The sequence below is a fragment of the Semicossyphus pulcher genome, unplaced genomic scaffold, assembly GCF_022749685.1.
Source record: "Semicossyphus pulcher isolate SPU_LCO1_2020_fin unplaced genomic scaffold, fSemPul1.0.p SCAF_27, whole genome shotgun sequence".
NCBI lineage: Eukaryota > Metazoa > Chordata > Actinopteri > Labriformes > Labridae > Semicossyphus > Semicossyphus pulcher.
In genome coordinates, this window is record NW_027211701.1 from 537,501 (window position 1) to 563,333 (window position 25,833).

A 25,833-nucleotide genomic window follows, 5' to 3' on the forward strand; every position below is an offset into this window, starting at 1 on the left:
ATTTTGGCTATGATTATTAAAAAAGAAATCGAGTTAAAACGATTATTTTGCCGCACTCCGTTTCACAGCCTGTGTGCGTGGCTAATTCATTAGCTGCCAAGCAGCTCGTTAACCATCATGTTTCTCTCACAGTGAGATTCTATTTGTGACTTGATCGTTAAGAAGCTGAAAGAGCTCATGGAGCGGAGCGGACGCCCAGCTCGCCCACATAACTTAAAGTAATCGTTCTTCTCGTCCCTTCAGCCCGCCGTCTTCTCTGCAGGAAAAGACAACAACAGTCCTGACTCTCTGCACGGGCCGCCACAAATACATCAGTGTATGATAAACAGTGAACGAGCTAACAAGCAGGTACGATGAGCACAGACACAGATAGCTGCTAATCAGTGTGAACATATAAATAGTGTAGAAACAGTGTGTGAGACGTGTTGGACGGTCTGTTCGTCCAATAAAGCGCACACACAGATTATCTGTCTGATATTTACATGAACAAATCTCCAAAAGGCTCCAACAGCACAAACACGGCCCAGAGGTTACGTTCAGTGACTGAGTTAGCTGAGGGGACACCTAGCAGACAGCTAGCAGCTCCCAGCTGTCACTCAAAGAGGCCACGCCCCTAATGCTGCATCACTTTAAGCCTTAATATAATGTAAACAGGTGAGCTGTATAAAGATTCTCCCCGTACAGTTGTCATGAAGAGAGAAATGAGCTACAGAGACCCAAACTGTTTTTTGTACCAGGCTGTAAACATGTTTATTTCTGCTGTAAAGTTAACATGGGGCTCTATGGGGACTGACTCACTGCTGGAGGCAGCCTCAAGTGGACACCAGAGGAACTGCAGGGTTTGACACTTCTGTTTTGACTTCATGTGTCAGCCTCTGAGGTTTCTGCCTGATATTAACCAGGAACCCTTTTTGAATCTTCGCTATGCTAACTTAAAGCTAAAAGGTAACATTTAGTGATGATAACATTGATAGCACTTATCAGCTCATTCTATGCTTCGAAGTGTAACATATTAATGACATTAAGTCTGCTGTGTATCAGTCAGACGTGTTGGTGTGGACAGTGTGATATCTCTCTGTAAACATGACAGTGTAGTATATGTAGTCTGATCGAGCACCTGTTGAAGTGATGACAAGGCTTCACGCTGTTGTAGATGTACAGTTATTCCCTAATGCTACAATATGTTGAATAGATACAGTAAAAGTTTCATTACAATCAGTTTAACTGAAATGTTTTCCAGGACAAGGATGAAGTCCTTAGAGAATAATGTATGAACGATCAGAGAGAGAGGGGGGCAGACTGTACGAGAGAATACAAGAGGTGAACAGAACCAAAGAACAACACACCATGTGATCAGGGAGAGGGCAGAGGACAGTGGGACACCTATCAAACTGAGTAGTGTGTGTGTGTGTGTGTGTGTGTGTGTGTGTGTGTGTTGTTTTAGTGCATTCATGTGTGTTTCTGTTGGGAAAGGGAGGGAGAGATTGAGAAATGGGTAAAAAATGAGGTAGTGAGAGAGAAACGGGGAACAGAGAGAGAGTGTGTGTAAGAGTTCATCAAAACCACATGTGGAAATCCTCTTAGGATAGTAAGGAATGCTGCAGGATGAAAAGCAGATGTGGTGGGAGGAAGAGGACAGGAGGGGGAGGAGGAGGGAGGGCAGGGGGAGAAAAAAAGAGTGCAGAGAGATGGAAGGGGAGTGGGAGGGGGGGTCAGGTTGATGATGAAATGAATTGACCAGGCCCTGCTGAAGTGAGGGGAACATTTTGTCCCTCATTAGTCCAGAAAGGAATAGACAGTTAAAGGTATACACAGGGTACATGAAGGAAGAGACAGTTAGAGGTATACACAGGGTACATGAAGGAATAGACAGTTAAAGGTATACACAAGGTACATAAAGGAAGAGACAGTTAAAGGTATACACAAGGTACATGTAGGAAGAGACAGTTAGAGGTATACACAGGGTACATGTAGGAAGAGACAGTTAAAGGTATACACCAGGTACATGTAGGAAGAGACAGTTAAAGGTATACACCAGGTACATGTAGGAAGAGACAGTTAAAGGTATACACAGGGTACATGAAGGAAGAGACAGTTAAAGGTATACACAGGGTACATAAATGAATAGACAGTTAAAGGTATACACAGGGTACATGAAGGAAGAGACGGTTAAAGGTATACACAGGGTACATGAAGGAAGAGAAAGTTAAAGGTATACACAAGGTACATGAAGGAAGAGACGGTTAAAGGTATACACAGGGTACATAAATGAAGAGAAAGTTAAAGGTATACACAAGGTACATGAAGGAATAGACAGTTGAAGGTATACACAGGGTACATGAAGGAATCGACATCTAAGAATAGACAGGGAAATACGGGTAAAGATAGGGTAGAATTGATATGAGGTATAGACGGTAACAAATAGGTATAGACACTGTACATATAGGCACAGGCAGACAGAAAGGGTATATACAAGTACAACAGGATATGTGTAAATAATGTGTAAGGGCACAAACGGGTATAGATAGAGTTTATGGTGGTATAGATAGGGTACACCCTACAAACACGGTACAAACATGTATAGACAGGGTACATACAGGTACGGACAGGGTACGTACTGGTACAGACAGGGTACACACAGGTACAGACAGGGTACATACAAGTACAGACAGGTACAAACAGTGTACACACAGGTACAGACAGATTACAAAGAGGTACAGACAGGTACAAACAGTGTACACACAGGTACAGACAGAGTACAAAGAGGTACAGACAGGTACAAACAGTGTACACACAGGTACAGACAGAGTACAAAGAGGTACATACAGGTATAAACAGTGTACATACAGGTACAAACAGTGTACACACAGGTACAGACAGATTACAAAGAGGTACAGACAGGTACAAACAGTGTACATACAGGTACAGACAGGGTATATATGAGTATAGCCTTGGTAAAAAGGTAGGCTATAGGGACGGTGCATATAGCTGTAGTTAGTGTACATGCAAGAATAATAGTACATACAGGTAGAGACACAGTGCAGGGTTTTTTTTTATTGAACAAGTTAACAAGTCATTGAGCTGTAGAATACAAACAGTGATATATGATGCAGACCTGTACTCAGTCTGTCACTGATACATCTGGTAATTAAACTAAAACGAACATATTTCTTATCTGTTCCACTGTTTCAGCTCTACATAAACTGTCAGCGTCCTCCTGATGGACTCCCTAACGTTTAAACAGTCCAAACAGTGTCACATAAAGCAGCGAGCTACTCACCTCGAATAAGAGTTTACAAGTAGAGCTGCCGGGGATGTCTCCGGATGAACGCACCGCCTCCGTTTTTACTGTCCAGTAGATTAACTTCCAACAGCGAAAAATCCCGACAAGTAAAGATTTCTAAACAGCACAAAACTACTCGAGGAGAAGGAGAAGGAAGGAGGAGCTCAGCTGGATCTCGTCCAGACACAGAGAACAATCCCCCTCTCTCTCTAATAAACACATCCACTCACGCACCGCTGTGAAAAAACAGAAGTCAGGGAGGCGCGTTTTAAATCAGGAGTGGTCGAAGAAGCCCTGACCCATAAAGGAGGACACATCTGTGAACTTATCTGCAGAGAAAAAGGTAAGAACGACACATTTGTGCTTTGTAATAACTGGACAACAGTCTGATTGCAACATGTCACCGCTAGAGTTACAGGAAATTATCCTACATTGGATCGTTAATAGACTGCACAACAGAACTAAACTGTTTTCACAACAGCTCAGACAGTCCGAGTCTCACGAGCGACAGGATTACGCAACACGCTCGGATCCTTTCGTGCGTAGCGAATGCGTAAAAGTAAACTATCATCTGCACTGATCGACCGCAGCTCTCATCGTCTAAGCAGAGATCTGGTGCAGAGTAAGACCATCCCAGTACTCCCAGTGTAATAGAGCTCACTCAGTTACACTGCTCCACCAATTGGAGCTGATTTGGAGTTAGTTCAGTGTCACGCCGTGCCTCTGGATCACATCTCCGCCAACACTGGCTCCTTAATAACACCGGGACATATTTCATATCTGAAATGATGTGTAACACGGCCCGCGGGGTTCGAACATTCGGCACATATAACACGTCAGATTGAGGAGGAATCAGGAGAAGATTACTCCTCATGACATGCTCCTTTGCTTTCAAGAGAAGAGACAAACACAAACCTGATCGTGTGATGCTGCAGGACTGAGAGGAGATGCTGTGCATCTTCATCTCACCTCCTGTTCATTACACACCTCTGCCGCTCACTTTGAATGCAACAGTTTTCAATGTTTTGAACTCATCTTCGTGCTGGAGGACTGGGGGGTGCCTGTGTCAAAGGGGGTGGAGCGGGTCGTACATTGAAAGGGTTGGCAGTTTGATCTTGACTTCCTTCATGTCCAAGTGCACTTGAGGAAGACATCAGGTTGTTAGTGTGCATGCATGAAAGAGCAGCAAAAACTTTACGAATTAATCATCAAATATAAATTTACAATCAATCAAAGCTGCTTGAGGCAACTTTGGAAAAACAGCCCAGAGTTCATTTTAAAGTGCACCAACACCCGATCTGCTCGATGATTGGACGTGAAGAGAATTTTCACAAAAATACCAAAAAATGGTCGAGATTTTTAAAAACATTTGTTGAAACAAGTTAAGATATTTGATTGTTGTTAGCCTAGTGTCGTCATCAGCCTCGCGTTGTTGCTAGCCTTGTGGCAACTTTAGCCTAGTTTATCGTTAGCCTCGTGTCGTTGTTAGCCTCGTATCGTCGTTAGCATTGCGTCATCGTTAGCCTCATGTCATTGTTAGCCTCGTGTTATTGTTAGCCTCATGTTATCGTTAGCCTCGTGTTGTCGTTAGCCTCGTGTTGTCGTTAGCCTCATGTTATTGTTAGCCTCGTGTTGTCGTTAGCCTCATGTTGTCGTTAGCCTCGTGTTATCGTTAGCCTCATGTTGTCGTTAGCCTCGTGTTGTCGTTAGCCTCATGTTATCGTTAGCCTCGTGTTGTCGTTAGCCTCATGTTGTCGTTAGCCTCGTGTTATCGTTAGCCTCATGTTGTTGTTAGCCTCGTGTTGTCGTTAGCCTCGTGTTGTCGTCAGACTCGGGTTTTTTGAAAAAATAAAATCAGCTTCATTTCTGTCCTTTAATATTTCTTTCGTTGTTAGCCTCGTATCGTCGTTAGCATTGCGTCATCGTTAGCCTCATGTCATTGTTAGCCTCGTGTTATTGTTAGCCTCATGTTGTCGTTAGCCTCATGTTGTCGTTAGTCTCGTGTTGTCGTTAGCCTCGTGTTATCGTTAGCCTCGTGTTGTCGTTACCCTCATGTTGTCGTTAGCCTCGTGTTATCGTTAGCCTCATGTTATCGTTAACCTCGTGTTGTCGTTAGCCTCATGTTGTCGTTAGCCTCGTGTTATCGTTAGCCTCATGTTGTTGTTAGCCTCGTGTTGTCGTTAGCCTCGTGTTGTCGTCAGACTCGGGTTTTTTGAAAAAATAAAATCAGCTTCATTTCTGTCCTTTAATATTTCTTTAGTTGCATTTTGCACCAAAACATTAGAGAAAAACTATTTTCGTCTTTTAAGGAAATGTTTTGTACTTTCAATCACACTTATAATACAATCTAACCGACTATCACACACTGAATCCTCTCAGAATGTTTATTTTATGTAACAATAATGCTGTTTGATAATGTTAAAATCCCATCAGCACCATCAGGAACGAGAGGCCCCGCCCAAAGCCCCCAAAACGTGATTTGACAGCTGATGTTTTTTATTTTGAAGGACAATGTTTCTGCTTTGAAGAAAAGAAAACATCACCCTGAAACTACTGTGTGAAATATGAAATATTAAGTATTTGATGATGTCACAATGAAAACTATCATACAGATAACATGCTAAATAGTTGTCCTCTGAACACGTTTTCACTAACTTTGACACATTGATGCATCAAAAAGGGAAAGAAAAATATATCATTGTGTATTGTATGAAAGACGAGACCTCATTAATGTTGTCAGGAACACCTGAACCTACCTGCTGGGACCAGTCTGTGAGCTGGTCTCAGGTGTGACTCTGAGCTCTGCTGTGCTCTGCAGGTGATGGCAGTGGTGGTCTCCAGGGATCTGACGGTGCAGGTGCTGGAGGACGTGAATGCTGTGAAGCTCTCAGACAGACAGCAGGCTCTGCGTGCAGCTATCCAGAGAGGAGAACCCAAAAGTCTGGGGGTGAGTCCAGGACCACACAGAGACCACATAGAGACAACACAGGGACCACACAGAGACCACATAGGGACCACACAGAGACCACACAGAAACCACATGGAGACCACACAGGGACCACAAAGGGACCACACAGAAACCACACAGAGACCACATAGAGACCACACAGAGACCACACAGAGACCACATTGAGACCACATAGAGACCACACAGAGACCACACAGAGACCACACAGAAACCACATGGAGACCACATAGAGACCACACAGAGACCACATAGACACCACACAGAGACCACATAATGACCACCCAGAGACCACACAGAGACCACATAGAGACCACATAGACACCACACAGAGACCACATAGAGACCACACATAGACCACATAGAGACCACACAGGGACCACACAGAGACCACAAAGAAACCACATGGAGACCACATAGGGACCACACAGAGACCACACAGAGACCACACAGTGACCACATAGAGACCACAAAGAGACCACACAGAAACCACACAGAGACCTCAAAGAGACCACATAGAGACCACACAGAAACCACACACAGACATCACATAGACCACATAGAGACCACACAGAGACCACGTAGAGACCACACAGAAACCACACAGAGACCACACATAGACCGAATAGAGACCACACAGGGACAACAAAGGGACCACACAGAAACCACACAGGGACCACATAGAGACCACACAGAGACTACACAAGGACCACATGGAGACCACATAATGACCACACAGAGACCACACAGAGACCACACAGAGACCACATAGAGACCACATAGACACCACACAGAGACCACATAATGACCACACAGAGACCACATAGAGACCACACATAGACCACATAGAGACCACACAGAAACCACACAGAGACCACACATAGACCTCATAGAGACCACACAGGGACCACATAGAGACCACACAGAGACTACACAAGGACCACATAGAGACCACACAGAGACCACACAGGGACCACATAGAGACCACACAGAGACTACACAAGGACCACATGGAGACCACACAGAGACCACACAGAGACCACATGGAGACCACATAGAGACCACATAGAGACCACATAGAGACCACAAAGAGACCACACAAAGACCACATAGAGACCACATAGAGACCACACAGAGACCACAAAGAGACCACACAGAGACCACACAGAGACCACACAGAGACCACACAGGGACCACACAGAGACCACATAGAGACCACACAGGGACCACATAGAGACCACACAGAGACTACACAAGGACCACATAGAGACCACATAATGACCACACAGAGACCACACAGAGACCACATAGAGACCACATAGACACAACACAGAGACCACATAATGACCACACAGAGACCACACAGAGACCACATGGAGACCACATAGGGACCACACAGAAACCACACAGAGACCACACAGAGACCACAAAGAGACCACACAGAGACCACACAGAGACCACATAGAGACCACACAGAGACCACATAGAGACCACACAGAGACCACACAGAGACCACAAAGGGACCACATAGAGACCACAAAGAAACCACACAGAGACCACACATAGACCACATAGAGACCACACAGGGACCACATAGAGACCACACAGAGACTACACAAGGACCACATAGAGACCACAAAGAGACCACACAGGGACCACATAGAGACCACACAGAGACTATACAAGGACTACATGGAGACCACACAGAGACCACACAGAGACCACATAGAGACCACACAGAGACCACACAGGGACCACACAGAAACCACACAGAGACCACACAGAGACAACACAGTGACCACATAGAGACCACAAAGAGACCACACAGAGACCACACAGAGACCACACAGAGACCACACAGAAACCACAAAGAGACCACACATAGACCACATAGAGACCACACAGAGACCACGTAGAGACCACACAGAAACCACACAGAGACCACACATAGACCGAATAGAGACCACACAGGGACCACATAGAGACCACACAGAGACCACATTGAGACCACATAGAGACCACACAGAGACCACACAGAGACCACATAGAGACCACACAGGGACCACACAGAGACCACACAGGGACCACATAGAGACCACACAGAGACTACACAAGGACCACATAGAGACCACACAGAAACCACACAGAGACCACACATAGACCTCATAGAGACCACACAGGGACCACATAGAGACCACACAGAGACTACACAAGGACCACATAGAGACCACATAGAGACCACACAGGGACCACATAGAGACCACACAGAGACTACACAAGGACCACAGGGAGACCACATAGAGACCACACAGAGACCACATGGAGACCACATAGAGACCACATAGAGACCACACGGAGACCACAAAGAGACCACACAAAGACCACATAGAGACCACACAGAGACCACAAAGAGACCACATAGAGACCACATAGAGACCACACAGAGACCACATAGAGACCACACAGAGACCACACAGAGACCACACAGAGACCACAAAGAGACCACACAGAGACCACATAGAGACCACACAGAGACCACACAGAGACCACACAGAGACCACACATGGACCACACAGAGACCACATAGAGACCACACAGAGACTACACAAGGACCACATAGAGACCACATAATGACCACACAGAGACCACATAGAGACCACATAGACACCACACAGAGACCACATAATGACCACACAGAGACCACACAGAAACCACACGGAGACCACATAGAGACCACATAGAGACCACACAGAGACCACAAAGAGACCACAAAGAGACCACACAAAGACCACATAGAGACCACATAGAGACCACACAGAGACCACAAAGAGACCACATAGAGACCACACAGAGACCACATAGAGACCACACAGAGACCACACAGAGACCACAAAGAGACCACACAGAGACCACATAGAGACCACACAGAGACTACAGAAGGACCACATAGAGACCACATAGAGACCACACAGGGACCACATAGAGACCACACAGAGACTACATAGAGACCACATTGAGACCACATAGAGACCACATAGAGACCACACAGAGACCACACAGAGACCACACAGAGACCACACAGAAACCACAAAGAGACCACACATAGACCACATAGAGACCACACAGAGACCACGTAGAGACCACACAGAAACCACACAGAGACCACACATAGACCGAATAGAGACCACACAGGGACCACATAGAGACCACACAGAGACCACATTGAGACCACATAGAGACCACACAGAGACCACACAGAGACCACATAGAGACCACACAGGGACCACACAGAGACCACACAGGGACCACATAGAGACCACACAGAGACTACACAAGCACCACATAGAGACCACACAGAAACCACACAGAGACCACACATAGACCTCATAGAGACCACACAGGGACCACATAGAGACCACACAGAGACTACACAAGGACCACATAGAGACCACATAGAGACCACACAGGGACCACATAGAGACCACACAGAGACTACACAAGGACCACAGGGAGACCACATAGAGACCACACAGAGACCACATGGAGACCACATAGAGACCACATAGAGACCACACGGAGACCACAAAGAGACCACACAAAGACCACACAGAGACCACACAGAGACCACATAGAGACCACATAGATACCACACAGGGACCACACAGAGACCACACAGAGACCACACAGAAACCATACGGAGACCACATGGAGACCACATAGGGACCACTCAGAAACCACACAGAGACCACACAGAGACCACAAAGAGACCACACAGAGACCACATAGAGACCACACAGAGACCACATAGAGACCACACAGAGACCACACAGAGACCACAAAGGGACCACATAGAGACCACAAAGAAACCACACAGAGACCACACATAGACCACATAGAGACCACACAGGGACCACATAGAGACCACACAGAGACCACGTAGAGACCACACAGAAACCACACAGAGACCACACATAGACCGAATAGAGACCACACAGGGACCACATAGAGACCACACAGAGACCACATTGAGACCACATAGAGACCACACAGAGACCACACAGAGACCACATAGAGACCACACAGGGACCACACAGAGACCACACAGGGACCACATAGAGACCACACAGAGACTACACAAGGACCACATAGAGACCACACAGAAACCACACAGAGACCACACATAGACCTCATAGAGACCACACAGGGACCACATAGAGACCACACAGAGACTACACAAGGACCACATAGAGACCACATAGAGACCACACAGGGACCACATAGAGACCACACAGAGACTACACAAGGACCACAGGGAGACCACATAGAGACCACACAGAGACCACATGGAGACCACATAGAGACCACATAGAGACCACACGGAGACCACAAAGAGACCACACAAAGACCACACAGAGACCACACAGAGACCACATAGAGACCACATAGATACCACACAGGGACCACACAGAGACCACACAGAGACCACACAGAAACCATACGGAGACCACATGGAGACCACATAGGGACCACTCAGAAACCACACAGAGACCACACAGAGACCACAAAGAGACCACACAGAGACCACATAGAGACCACACAGAGACCACATAGAGACCACACAGAGACCACACAGAGACCACAAAGGGACCACATAGAGACCACAAAGAAACCACACAGAGACCACACATAGACCACATAGAGACCACACAGGGACCACATAGAGACCACACAGAGACTACACAAGGACCACATAGAGACCACATAGAGACCACACAGGGACCACATAGAGACCACACAGAGACTATACAAGGACTACATGGAGACCACACAGAGACCACACAGAGACCACATAGAGACCACACAGAGACCACACAGGGACCACACAGAGACCACACAGAGACCGCATAGAGACCACACAGAAACCACACAGAGACCACATTGAGACCACACAGAGACCACACAGAGACCACACAGAGACCACATAGAGACCACACAGGGACCACACAGAGACCACACAGAAACCATACGGAGACCACACAGGGACCACACAGAAACCACACAGAGACCACACAGAGACCACACAGTGACCACATAGAGACCACAAAGAGACCACACAGAGACCACACAGAGACCACACAGAGACCACACAGAAACCACAAAGAGACCACACATAGACCACATAGAGACCACACAGAGACCACGTAGAGACCACACAGAAACCACACAGAGACCACACATAGACCGAATAGAGACCACACAGGGACCACATTGAGACCAGATAGAGACCACACAGAGACCACACAGAGACCACATAGAGACCACACAGGGACCACACAGAGACCACACAGGGACCACACAGGGACCACACAGAGACCACACAGGGACCACATAGAGACCACACAGAGACTACACAAGGACCACATAGAGACCACACAGAAACCACACAGAGACCACACATAGACCTCATAGAGACCACACAGGGACCACATAGAGACCACACAGAGACTACACAAGGACCACATAGAGACCACATAGAGACCACACAGGGACCACATAGAGACCACACAGAGACTACACAAGGACCACAGGGAGACCACATAGAGACCACACAGAGACCACATGGAGACCACATAGAGACCACACGGAGACCACAAAGAGACCACACAAAGACCACATAGAGACCACACAGAGACCACAAAGAGACCACATAGAGACCACATAGAGACCACACAGAGACCACACAGAGACCACAAAGAGACCACACAGAGACCACACAGAGACCACACAGAGACCACAAAGAGACCACACAGAGACCACATAGAGACCACACAGAGACCACACAGAGACCACACATGGACCACACAGAGACCACATAGAGACCACACAGAGACTACACAAGGACCACATAGAGACCACATAATGACCACACAGAGACCACACAGAGACCACATAGAGACCACATAGACACCACACAGAGACCACACAGAGACCACACAGAGACCACACAGAAACCACACGGAGACCACATAGAGACCACACAGGGACCACACAGAGACCACACAGAAATCATACGGAGACCACACAGAGACCACACAGAGACCACAAAGAGACCACACAGAGGCCACACAGAGACCACATTGAGACAACATAGAGACCACACAGAGACCACATAGAGACCACACAGGGACCACACAGAGACCACATAGAGACCACACAGGGACCACATAGAGACCACACAGAGACTACACAAGGACCACATAGAGACCACATAATGACCACACAGAGACCACATAGAGACCACATAGACACCACACAGAGACCACATAATGACCACACAGAGACCACACAGAGACCACACAGAAACCACATGGAGACCACATAGAGACCACACAGGGACCACACAGAGACCACACAGAAACCACATGGAGACCACATAGAGACCACACAGAGACCACACAGAGACCACATTGAGACAACATAGAGACCACACAGAGACCACACAGAGACCACACAGAAACCACATGGAGACCACATAGAGACCACACAGAGACCACATAGACACCACACAGAGACCACATAATGACCACCCAGAGACCACACAGAGACCACATAGAGACCACATAGACACCACACAGAGACCACATAATGACCAGACAGAGACCACATAGAGACCACACATAGACCACATAGAGACCACACAGGGACCACACAGAGACCACACAGAAACCACATGGAGACCACATAGGGACCACACAGAGACCACACAGAGACCACACAGTGACCACATAGAGACCACAAAGAGACCACACAGAGACCACACAGAGACCACAAAGAGACCACATAGAGACCACACAGAAACCACACACAGACATCACATAGACCACATAGAGACCACACAGAGACCATGTAGAGACCACACAGAAACCACACAGAGACCACACATAGACCGAATAGAGACCACACAGGGACAACAAAGGGACCACACAGAAACCACACAGGGACCACATAGAGACCACACAGAGACTACACAAGGACCACATAGAGACCACATAATGACCACACAGAGACCACACAGAGACCACATAGAGACCACATAGACACCACACAGAGACCACATAATGACCACATAGAGACCACACAGAGACCACATAGAGACCACACATAGACCACATAGAGACCACACAGAAACCACACAGAGACCACACATAGACCTCATAGAGACCACACAGGGACCACATAGAGACCACACAGAGACTACACAAGGACCACATAGAGACCACACAGAGACCACACAGGGACCACATAGAGACCACACAGAGACTACACAAGGACCACATGGAGACCACACAGAGACCACACAGAGACCACATGGAGACCACATAGAGACCACATAGAGACCACACGGAGACCACAAAGAGACCACACAAAGACCACATAGAGACCACATGGAGACCACACAGAGACCACAAAGAGACCACATAGAGACCACACAGAGACCACACAGAGACCACATAGAGACCACACAGAGACCACACAGAGACCACAAAGAGACCACACAGAGACCACACAGGGACCACATAGAGACCACACAGAGACTACACAAGGACCACATAGAGACCACACAGAGACCACACAGAGACCACATAGACACCACACAGAGACCACATAATGACCACACAGAGACCACACAGAGACCACACGGAGACCACATAGGGACCACACAGAAACCACACAGAGACCACACAGAGACCACAAAGAGACCACACAGAGACCACATAGAGACCACATAGAGACCACACAGAGACCACATAGAGACCACACAGAGACCACACAGAGACCACAAAGGGACCACATAGAGACCACAAAGAAACCACACAGAGACCACACATAGACCACATAGAGACCACACAGGGACCACATAGAGACCACACAGAGACTACACAAGGACCACATAGAGACCACATAGAGACCACACAGGGACCACATAGAGACCACACAGAGACTATACAAGGACTACATGGAGACCACACAGAGACCACACAGAGACCACATAGAGACCACACAGAGACCACACAGGGACCACACAGAGACCACACAGAGACCGCATAGAGACCACACAGAAACCACACAGAGACCACACAGAGACCACATAGAGACCACACAGAGACCACATAGAGACCACACAGGGACCACACAGAGACCACACAGAAACCACACAGAGACCACATAGAGACCACAAAGAGACCACACAGAGACCACAAAGAGACCACACAGAGACTACAGAAGGACCACATAGAGACCACATAGAGACCACACAGGGACCACACAGAGACCACACAGAGACTACATAGAGACCACATTGAGACCACATAGAGACCACATAGAGACCACACAGGGACCACACAGAGACCACACAGAGACCGCATAGAGACCACACAGAGACCACACAGAGACCACATTGAGACCACACAGAGACCACACAGAGACCACACAGAGACCACATAGAGACCACACAGGGACCACACAGAGACCACACAGAAACCATACGGAGACCACACAGGGACCACACAGAAACCACACAGAGACCACACAGAGACCACACAATGACCACATAGAGACCACAAAGAGACCACACAGAGACCACACAGAGACCACACAGAAACCACAAAGAGACCACACATAGACCACATAGAGACCACACAGAGACCACGTAGAGACCACGTAGAGACCACACAGAAACCACACAGAGACCACACATAGACCGAATAGAGACCACACAGGGACCACATAGAGACCACACAGAGACCACATTGAGACCACATAGAGACCACACAGAGACCACACAGAGACCACATAGAGACCACACAGGGACCACACAGGGACCACATAGAGACCACACAGAGACTACACAAGGACCACATACAGACCACACAGAAACCACACAGAAACCACACAGAGACCACACATAGACCTCATAGAGACCACACAGGGACCACATAGAGACCACACAGAGACTACACAAGGACCACATAGAGACCACATAGAGACCACACAGGGACCACATAGAGACCACACAGAGACTACACAAGGACCACAGGGAGACCACATAGAGACCACACAGAGACCACATGGAGACCACATAGAGACCACATAGAGACCACACGGAGACCACAAAGAGACCACACAGAAACCACACAGAGACCACACATAGACCGAATAGAGACCACACAGGGACCACATAGAGACCACACAGAGACCACATTGAGACCACATAGAGACCACACAGAGACCACACAGAGACCACATAGAGACCACACAGGGACCACACAGAGACCACATAGGGACCACATAGAGACCACACAGAGACTACACAAGGACCACATAGAGACCACACAGAAACCACACAGAAACCACACAGAGACCACACATAGACCTCATAGAGACCACACAGGGACCACATAGAGACCACACAGAGACTACACAAGGACCACATAGAGACCACATAGAGACCACACAGGGACCACATAGAGACCACACAGAGACTACACAAGGACCACAGGGAGACCACATAGAGACCACACAGAGACCACATGGAGACCACATAGAGACCACATAGAGACCACACGGAGACCACAAAGAGACCACACAAAGACCACATAGAGACCACACAGAGACCACAAAGAGACCACATAGAGACCACACAGAGACCACACAGGGACCACACAGAGACCACATAGAGACCACACAGAGACTACACAAGGACCACATAGAGACCACATAATGACCACACAGAGACCACACAGAGACCACATAGAGACCACATAGACACCACACAGAGACCACATAATGACCACACAGAGACCACACAGAAACCACACGGAGACCACATAGAGACCACACAGGGACCACACAGAGACCACACAGAAACCATACGGAGACCACACAGAGACCACACAGAGACCACAAAGAGACCACACAGAGACCACACAGAGACCACATTGAGACAACATAGAGACCACACAGAGACCACATAGAGACCACACAGGGACCACACAGAGACCACATAGAGACCACACAGGGACCACATAGAGACCACACAGAGACTACACAAGGACCACATAGAGACCACATAATGACCACACAGAGACCACATAGAGACCACATAGACACCACACAGAGACCACATAATGACCACACAGAGACCACACAGAGACCACACAGAAACCACATGGAGACCACATAGAGACCACACAGGGACCACACAGAGACCACACAGAAACCACATGGAGACCACATAGGGACCACACAGAAACCACACAGAGACCACATAGAGACCACACAGAAACCATACGGAGACCACACAGGGACCACACAGAGACCACATAGAGACCACACAGAGACCACACAGAGACCGCATAGAGACCGCATAGAGACCACATTGAGACCACATAGAGACCACACAGGGACCACACAGAGACCACACAGAGACCACATAGAGACCACACAGGGACCACACAGAGACCACACAGAAACCATACGGAGACCACACAGAGACCACATAGAGACCACATAGAGACCACACAAAGACCACATAGAGACCACATAGAGACCACAAAGAGACCACATAGAGACCACATAGAGACCACATAGAGACCACACAGAGACCACATAGAGACCACATGGAGACCACATAGAGACCACATAGAGACCACATGGAGACCACATAGAGATCACACAAAGACCACATAGAGACCACACAGAGACCACACAGAGACCACATAGAGACCACACAGAGACCACACGGAGACCACATAGAGACCACACAAAGACCACATAGAGATCACATAGAGACCACACAGAGGCCACATAGAGTCCACACAGAGACCACACAGAGACCACATAGAGACCACATGGAGACCACATAGAGACCACACAGAGACCACATAGAGACCACATAGAGTCCACACAGAGACCACACAGAGACCACATAGAGACCACACAGAGACCACATAGAGACCACATGGAGACCACATAGAGTCCACACAGAGACCACATAGAGACCACACAGAGACCACACAGAGACCACATAGAGACCACACGGAGACCACACAGAGACCACACAGAAACCACACGGAGACCACATAGAGACCACATAGAGACCACACAGAAACCACACGGAGACCACATAGAGACCACACAGAGACCACATAGAGACCACATGGAGACCACATAGAGACCACATAGAGACCACATGGAGACCACATAGAGACCACATAGAGTCCACACAGAGACCACACAGAGACCACATAGAGACCACACAGAGACCACATAGAGACCACATGGAGACCACATAGAGTCCACACAGGGACCACATAGAGACCACACAGAGACCACATTGAGACCACATAGAGACCACACAGAGACCACACAGAGACCACATAGAGACCACACAGGGACCACACAGAGACCACACAGGGACCACATAGAGACCACACAGAGACTACACAAGGACCACATAGAGACCACACAGAAACCACACAGAAACCACACAGAGACCACACATAGACCTCATAGAGACCACACAGGGACCACATAGAGACCACACAGAGACTACACAAGGACCACATAGAGACCACATAGAGACCACACAGGGACCACATAGAGACCACACAGAGACTACACAAGGACCACAGGGAGACCACATAGAGACCACACAGAGACCACATGGAGACCACATAGAGACCACATAGAGACCACACGGAGACCACAAAGAGACCACACAAAGACCACATAGAGACCACACAGAGACCACAAAGAGACCACATAGAGACCACACAGAGACCACATAGAGACCACAAAGAGACCACACAGAGACCACACAGAGACCACAAAGAGACCACAAAGAGACCACATAGAGACCACACAGAGACCACACAGAGACCACACAGGGACCACACAGAGACCACATAGAGACCACATAGAGACCACACAGAGACTACACAAGGACCACATAGAGACCACATAATGACCACACAGAGACCACACAGAGACCACATAGAGACCACATAGACACCACACAGAGACCACATAATGACCACACAGAGACCACACAGAAACCACACGGAGACCACATAGAGACCACACAGGGACCACACAGAGACCACACAGAAATCATACGGAGACCACACAGAGACCACAAAGAGACCACACAGAGACCACACAGAGACCACATTGAGACAACATAGAGACCACACAGAGACCACATAGAGACCACACAGGGACCACACAGAGACCACATAGAGACCACACAGGTACCACATAGAGACCACACAGAGACTACACAAGGACCACATAGAGACCACATAATGACCACACAGAGACCACATAGAGACCACATAGACACCACACAGAGACCACATAATGACCACACAGAGACCACACAGAGACCACACAGAAACCACATGGAGACCACATAGAGACCACACAGGGACCACACAGAGACCACACAGAAACCACATGGAGACCACATAGGGACCACACAGAAACCACACAGAGACCACATAGAGACCACACAGAGACCACACAGAGACCGCATAGAGACCGCATAGAGACCACATTGAGACCACATAGAGACCACACAGGGACCACACAGAGACCACACAGAGACCACATAGAGACCACACAGGGACCACACAGAGACCACACAGAAACCATACGGAGACCACACAGAGACCACATAGAGACCACACAAAGACCACATAGAGACCACATAGAGACCACAAAGAGACCACATAGAGACCACATAGAGACCACACAGAGACCACATAGAGACCACATGGAGACCACATAGAGACCACATAGAGACCACACAGAAACCACACGGAGACCACATACAGACCACATAGAGACCACACAGAGACCACATAGAGACCACATAGAGACCACACAGGGAACACACAGAGACCACACAGAAACCACACGGAGACCACACAGAGACCACACAGAAACCACACGGAGACCACATAGAGACCACATAGAGACCACACAGAAACCACACGGAGATCACATAGAGACCACACAGAGACCACATAGAGACCACATGGAGACCACATAGAGACCACATAGAGACCACATGGAGACCACATAGAGATCACACAAAGACCACATAGAGACCACACAGAGACCACACAGAGACCACATAGAGACCACACAGAGACCACACGGAGACCACATAGAGACCACACAAAGACCACATAGAGATCACATAGAGACCACACAGAGGCCACATAGAGTCCACACAGAGACCACACAGAGACCACATAGAGACCACATGGAGACCACATAGAGACCACATAGAGACCACACAGAGACCACATAGAGACCACATAGAGTCCACACAGAGACCACACAGAGACCACATAGAGACCACACAGAGACCACATAGAGACCACATGGAGACCACATAGAGTCCACACAGAGACCACATAGAGACCACATAGAGACCACACAGAGACCACACAGAGACCACATAGAGACCACATGGAGACCACATAGAGACCACATAGAGACCAGACAGAGACCACATAGAGTCCACACAGAGACCACACAGAGACCACATAGAGACCACACAGAGACCACATAGAGACCACATGGAGACCACATAGAGTCCACACAGAGACCACATAGAGACCACATAGAGACCACACAGAGACCGCAGGAACCACCAGTTTGGTCTCAAACAGCCATACTCTGCACTGTGTCAGTCTGTGGAGAACGGTCTGTGTACACTGGTGTACTAAGGGAAAAACAATCATCTTAAACCAATCACAATCTTGGCTGTTGCTAAGCAAAAGATACAGCAGTGGTACCCTTCCAACCTCTCTGTGCATGAGCAGAGGCCAAGGATAAACGATGAAGATACAGATGTCTTTCATTGACCTCTTTCTGGACCTCTTTCTGGTGTTTGGGGCCAAAATGTAAAATAATCTTCATAAACTGAATCTGGATCCACAACAAAAACTCACACTGTGTGTGTGTGTGTGTGTGTATTCCAGGTGAGTCAGGTGATGCTGGGGCTGATGGTCATATCTTACTCAATCCCTCTGCACCTCACTGAGGTCACTGAGGTGGTGTACCTGGGAGTCCCCTGGTGGAGCGGCCTGACGGTCAGTCTGCGTGTGTGTGTGTGTGTGTTTCATTTAGATGGTTCTGATGTCACGTGTGCTCTTAAAGGTACAGTGTAAAGCAGTTTACATGTATTGATCTCTTTGTTTTGATAATGTGTGAACAGACTATAACCTTAGAAACGAGACCTTTCTGTGTTTCTCAGTCGCCTTTAAGAGCGTGTGGACTGATTGTAGACTTCACTGCATTCTCATCCTGTGTCGTCAAATAACACCAGTGGTCGATGTAAGGGAAACATCTTGGGGTAGCTTTTACAATAAGGTAATGCTACTTTGGGTTTCACAGGCGACTCCTCGGTGGAGGTCTCTGTTGTTTGGTCCACCCAGCGCCGCCCCAAGCAGACTTTCACGGTCTTTCTACTGCGGACAGGTTTACAGTTAGCTGGGAGTGTCTGACATGCAGAAGGCCGGGTCAAAGCATTAGGAATGAAAATGTGCTGACGACTCTGCATGTTTTATCATCACAAACCAAAGCTGTGTGAGGCTTGTGCCTCACTGTCGTCAGCTCCCTCCAGTGCCAACAGTGCTAACATTACCTTACAAAGGAGCATACTAACGTCAACAAAAAGTTTTATCAGTGCAGCTGTGTGGAAAAACAGGAAGTGACTGACGTTGGGAGAAATCCAGGATCAACATTGACATTTGACTCATGGAGGGACCTTTGTTTGCTTTAGCTAACATTAGTGTACTTGCTAAAATCGCTTAATTGTGTCTAGCTAGCCCAACAAAACCAGTCTTGAGTAGATTACGTTCAGATTCATCCAGAGTCCTGGCTTACCTGCCGTTTGCAATCCATCAACTAACGTTAAGAACACCAGATCCATGCAGGGAAGCTAAGTAACAGCTAGCTTGCATGCTCGCTAACGATATCACTATAAAATACTATGTAAGTGGAAGTGTTAACTGACTAGCATGAGCCATGATGCTATATGTCATGATGATAATCAGTGTTGATTTTAGCCAACATAAAATGCTTAAGCTAACTCTGGTGTTTGTCACGTCTTTGTTTTGGTCGATGCTCGCTCATCAACACGACGCTGCTCACGTAACGACCACCGGGGGCAGTGATGACAATGATTTTCTGAAACCTCCACACTGACTTCCTGTTTCCTGTTTCAGTTCATTATGGCAGGAGTGACCGCCATCATCTTGGACAAACACAGCACCATGAAGATTGTGAGTGTGGTGACAACACACACACACACACACACACACACACACACTGCATGGTTTTATACACAGTCTCTTTAAAGAAGGCCGAGCTCACATGCCCTCTCCCTGCTCTCTAATGTTGGAGTGATTCCAGAATCTTCTTCCTGACTGAAATCTGGATCCTTTAACTAAAGACTGTAAAACCAAATAACTTCACTTTGTTACAAAAACTGAAGATATTCCTGATCAGCTGCAGCCAGAGGTGTAAAGAGTACTGAAATATTCTACTCGAGTGGAAGTAAAAGTACTCACTTAAAAAGTACTCAAAGTAAAAGTTACTTAGTTACTTTCCCACCCCGCTGCTTTTTGTTATAACAGCTCTTGTATATCTCTCTTCAAAGCCACCAGACTCCATTGACAAAAACACTCATTTTACCTCGCTGAACGCGGGAGCTGCTGATGGTCTACTGCCCGGGTAGTTGCAGCCCGGCTCCCCTTCTTCGCTTCAGACTGAAAATCAGCTGTTTTGAAGTGATGCACGACACTTTGATCTGATTGGCCTGATTCTGATGCGATGCATTTGATTGGTGTCTGGTTCAAGTCAGTTTTTCTATCTACCTCGTGATAACCGGAGAGAAATATTTTAGTAACGGATGGATGAACAAATGTAGTGAACTATTTAACCTCATTTAAAACTTACTTAAGTAAAAGTTAAATTACTGACTTTGAAAAAACTAGTTCACGAAAATGCAGCTCAGTTACAGTGAGCACTTGTTATTCGTTACTTTCACCTCTGGCTGCAGCAGGTGCTGATGTCTCAAATCAGGTGGTAGTTAAGTAGGAGCTCGCAGCAGCCACAGAGCACTACAGCAAGCTGCAGATCTTCGTCTCCTCCCAACATCTGTGACAAACATTTAGGGTTTAAACTCCAGCTGTGTCACAGAGCTGTAACTGCCCCCCCCGTGTGTAACTGTGGTGTTTTCCAGCTGCGTGTGTGTTTGCTGGTGAGCGTGGTGTCCACCGTGCTGTCAGTGGTGGCTGTGATCATCTACTCTGTGGACATGGACAAGAACCCGGACGTGCCCTGCATCAAGAAGCTGCACATGGACTGCAGCGAGAAATACTACGCCACGGTGGGTATCAGCATGCCGTCATGCAGACCACACACAGCTTCAAATAGTCCAGACGTAAAGATGTCTGATTGGTGGGGTTGACCTGATGGTGGTCCTCAGTGTAGATTATTGCACCCCTGTGCATACTGGTATAAACCGGCCTTTGTGCATCGCCGACAACTGCTACAGAAGGCAGCAGCCAGGAGGGATCACACGCCTCCTGTACGAAGCGTTGGTCAGGTCTGTGTTATACATCCACTCGACTCACAGGGCTCAGTTTGTAACATTTCAGGAAACAAGCGATCAGGTCCAATAGGATGAAGACGCTAACCTGCTGTCGTGTCAGAGTCGTTGCTGCGGAAACAGAGTGACGATAAAGTGCTGACTGTCGGCTTCATGGTGACCGTGTTTCTTCATCACCAGCCGTTTCTTTAGGGAACAGAAAGCAGAGTGTCATCATCCTGTCTCACACATCCCTGTGACATGTTGATCAGGAACACGAGTCTGCACAAACTGTTTTTACTGAACGATCCACGATCAGTGACACTGCTGCACATGCACAACGATGACGTGTGCAGTTTATGAGTTATACAGAGTATTAAAGCCTAATGCTGCGGTTAAAGCCTGATTTTAATTGGATAATAAAGTCATCTGAAAGACACGCAGACATCATATCTGTCTAACACTGTGAAGAGGCTGGTTGAAGACATCACTCAGTACATGAGGAGTGATGATAAACAGAGGCCCTGCTGCTGCTCTGTTTCTGCTCTGCAGCACCGAAACGTGTTTAGACTGAGCTCAGTTCAGTCGTCAGGATCATCCTCTGGTTACCTGCCTGATCCACGGTTCTACACTGTTCATTAAATGTTCTCAGCTGTTATTGTTTTTAAAGATATAATCTCAAAGATCTCACACAGTGCTGCGTGTGTGACGTCCACGGTCGGCTCCGGCTGTAACTCTTGATTTTCCTGGCTGACGGTCGCTTTCCTTTTGACTGTTTGCTTCATCTGAGCGTCGAGTTTGTTTCTTCTTCTTTGGATTTTCACTTCTTGTTGAAGTTGTATCTGTAGTCATCCATCTTTTCTTTGTTTGTTCAGCCATAGTAGATTACTGTTTACTCGCAACACTTGCAGAGAGCGGAAAAGCAGCCGCTTAGCTCCGCCTACCCTCTCTGGCAGACCAACCACTGCTGGCTGATGGAAAACGCGTCACTAACTGGGCGCCGCCACAGACACCCAGCCCATAATAATACTATATACTGCAGATGCAAAGGCTCTCATCAGTGGGCCATCGGCTCAGTCACCATGTGTTACCTCATTCAGAGAGAGAGAGACTTACAGACATTTATCAACATGAACATCTTCAGATTAAATCTTTAATGACCATGTATGAGGTCTGATAAAATCATGTTTACACAGTGGAGCATGTCCAGGTGCAGTGAGGGGGCCGCATGTTGGACTGCTGCATTAAGTCACATGTAAAGTGGACCAGCAGCTCACGGTGGTGTCTGAGTGTGTGTGAGTGTGTGTGTCTGAAAGAGACACCAGAGGGATTTTAAACAGAAATGAGCGAAGCGTCACTGCTGACCGCTGAGGTCCACAGAGCCTGTGTGCCTGTCACAGCGCTGGGCTCCTGTTATGATAAGAAACATGCAAAATGTGAGTCTCACAGTAAAGTCAGATTCCAGCTTTCACTGGTATTAGTGAGAAGAAGGAAGTACACTTCCTTTCATGAGAAGCTGTCGGTTTGGTTCCTCGTGTTGTTTCCCTTTTTTAGTAGTTTCCCAGGATCAACAAGGTGTGGGGGGGCTTGAATGCTCTGTTCTGATTGGCTGCAGGGTGCTCATTATTCCTGACATTTGGACACCAACTCACTCGCTGCAGTTAAACTGTTTGTTTAGACTTGAGTTGCTATTTACGGCCTATTTACCGCAGTAGAGGATTGTCTCCTGTCTCAGTCAGACCCTCGGGTGTCATGGCTCAATATTAATGTGGAAGCCATGATATGAACAGGAACTATCTGACTCTATCATGGACACCATTATTCTCCCTCCCCCTGCCTTCATTATGTCTGATGAATTTGTGTGTGTGTGTGTGTGTGTGTGTGTGGTGACAACAGAAGCTGAGCAGAGGCGTGAAGTCGTCCCTCCTCCTCTTCACCTTGGCTCAGACTGTGATCTCTGCCATCGTCTGCTTCCTCCTCTTCAGACAGAGGCGCAGCTTCGGGCAGTACGCTGTAAGTCTCTAACACTCTCCGTCTTTACCTGCACACACCTGATTCATCCACATCACTAACACGTCTCTGGATCACACCTGCTCACTGAGCTGTAAGACAGCGCTCAGGTGCAAAACATGATGACATAATTACTAGCTTAGCATGCTGCTGCTAACTGAGGAATAACTCAGGATTAATTCAGGATCAACTCAGGATCCACTCAGGATTAACTCAGGATTAACTCAGGATCCACTCAGGATTAAAGGTGGTGAGGTGGTGCCAAACGTGTCCTCTGTTCTGCAGTCCAAATAATTCAATCTTAGACTCCTCTGTCCAAAGAACATTATTCCAGAAGTCCTGCTCTTTGTCTGTGTTCTCTCTGGCCTTTATGTTTTTCTTAGAGAGCAAAGGTTTCCTCCTTGCACACCTCCCATGAAAGTTAACCTTGTGTAGTCTCTTTCTGATTGTAGAGGCATGCACTTTCACACCAACAGTAGCAACAGCCTGCCGGAGGTCCCGTGATGACATTTTAGGGTTTTTGGTGACTAATTTTAGCACCTTGCGGTCTGCTCTCGGGGTGAACTTGCCTGGACGGCCAGACCTGGACATGTTGGCAGTTGTTTTCAATGTCCTCCACTTACAGACTATTTTCCGGACAGTGGAATGGCTGATGTCAAGTTCTTTAGAGATCATTTTAAATCCCTTACCGGACTCATAAGCTGCTACAATCTTCTTTCTGAAGGCCTCAGACAGCTCTTTTGATCTCACCATGGTCTTCACTCTCACTTCAACAGTCAGGAGCACACCAAACTAAATGTCTGAGGTTTAAATAGAACAAGCCTCCTTCAGAATGCTGAGTAACGATGTTCGGATCATGTGCACCTGATGTGATACACCTGTGTGTGAGTTTAGCCATTTTAAGTG

At 47.7% G+C, this 25,833-nt stretch overlaps 2 protein-coding genes across 3 annotated transcripts in view; one reads left to right on the forward strand and one right to left on the reverse strand.

Annotated features, from left to right (window-relative positions):
• The window catches only part of LOC138604830 (uncharacterized), a 7,085-nt gene extending 3,582 nt beyond the window's left edge, over positions 1–3,503 (reverse strand). The window contains exon 1 of the mRNA XM_069676836.1: positions 3,281–3,503. The gene's annotated coding sequence lies outside the window, so the exon portion shown is untranslated. The remainder of the gene's footprint in view (positions 1–3,280) is intronic.
• tmem176 (transmembrane protein 176) overlaps positions 3,436–25,833 on the forward strand; it is a 29,316-nt gene continuing 6,918 nt past the window's right edge. Inside the window, exons 1-6 of one of the 2 annotated variants that reach the window (XM_069676833.1) lie at positions 3,436–3,626; positions 6,102–6,230; positions 20,303–20,413; positions 21,551–21,607; positions 22,570–22,716; positions 24,814–24,930. In XM_069676833.1, the coding sequence (XP_069532934.1) occupies positions 6,105–6,230; positions 20,303–20,413; positions 21,551–21,607; positions 22,570–22,716; positions 24,814–24,930 (558 nt within the window). In that variant the 5' untranslated portion in view covers positions 3,436–3,626; positions 6,102–6,104. The remainder of the gene's footprint in view (positions 3,627–6,101; positions 6,231–20,302; positions 20,414–21,550; positions 21,608–22,569; positions 22,717–24,813; positions 24,931–25,833) is intronic. The other variant, XM_069676834.1, reaches the window with a different exon arrangement.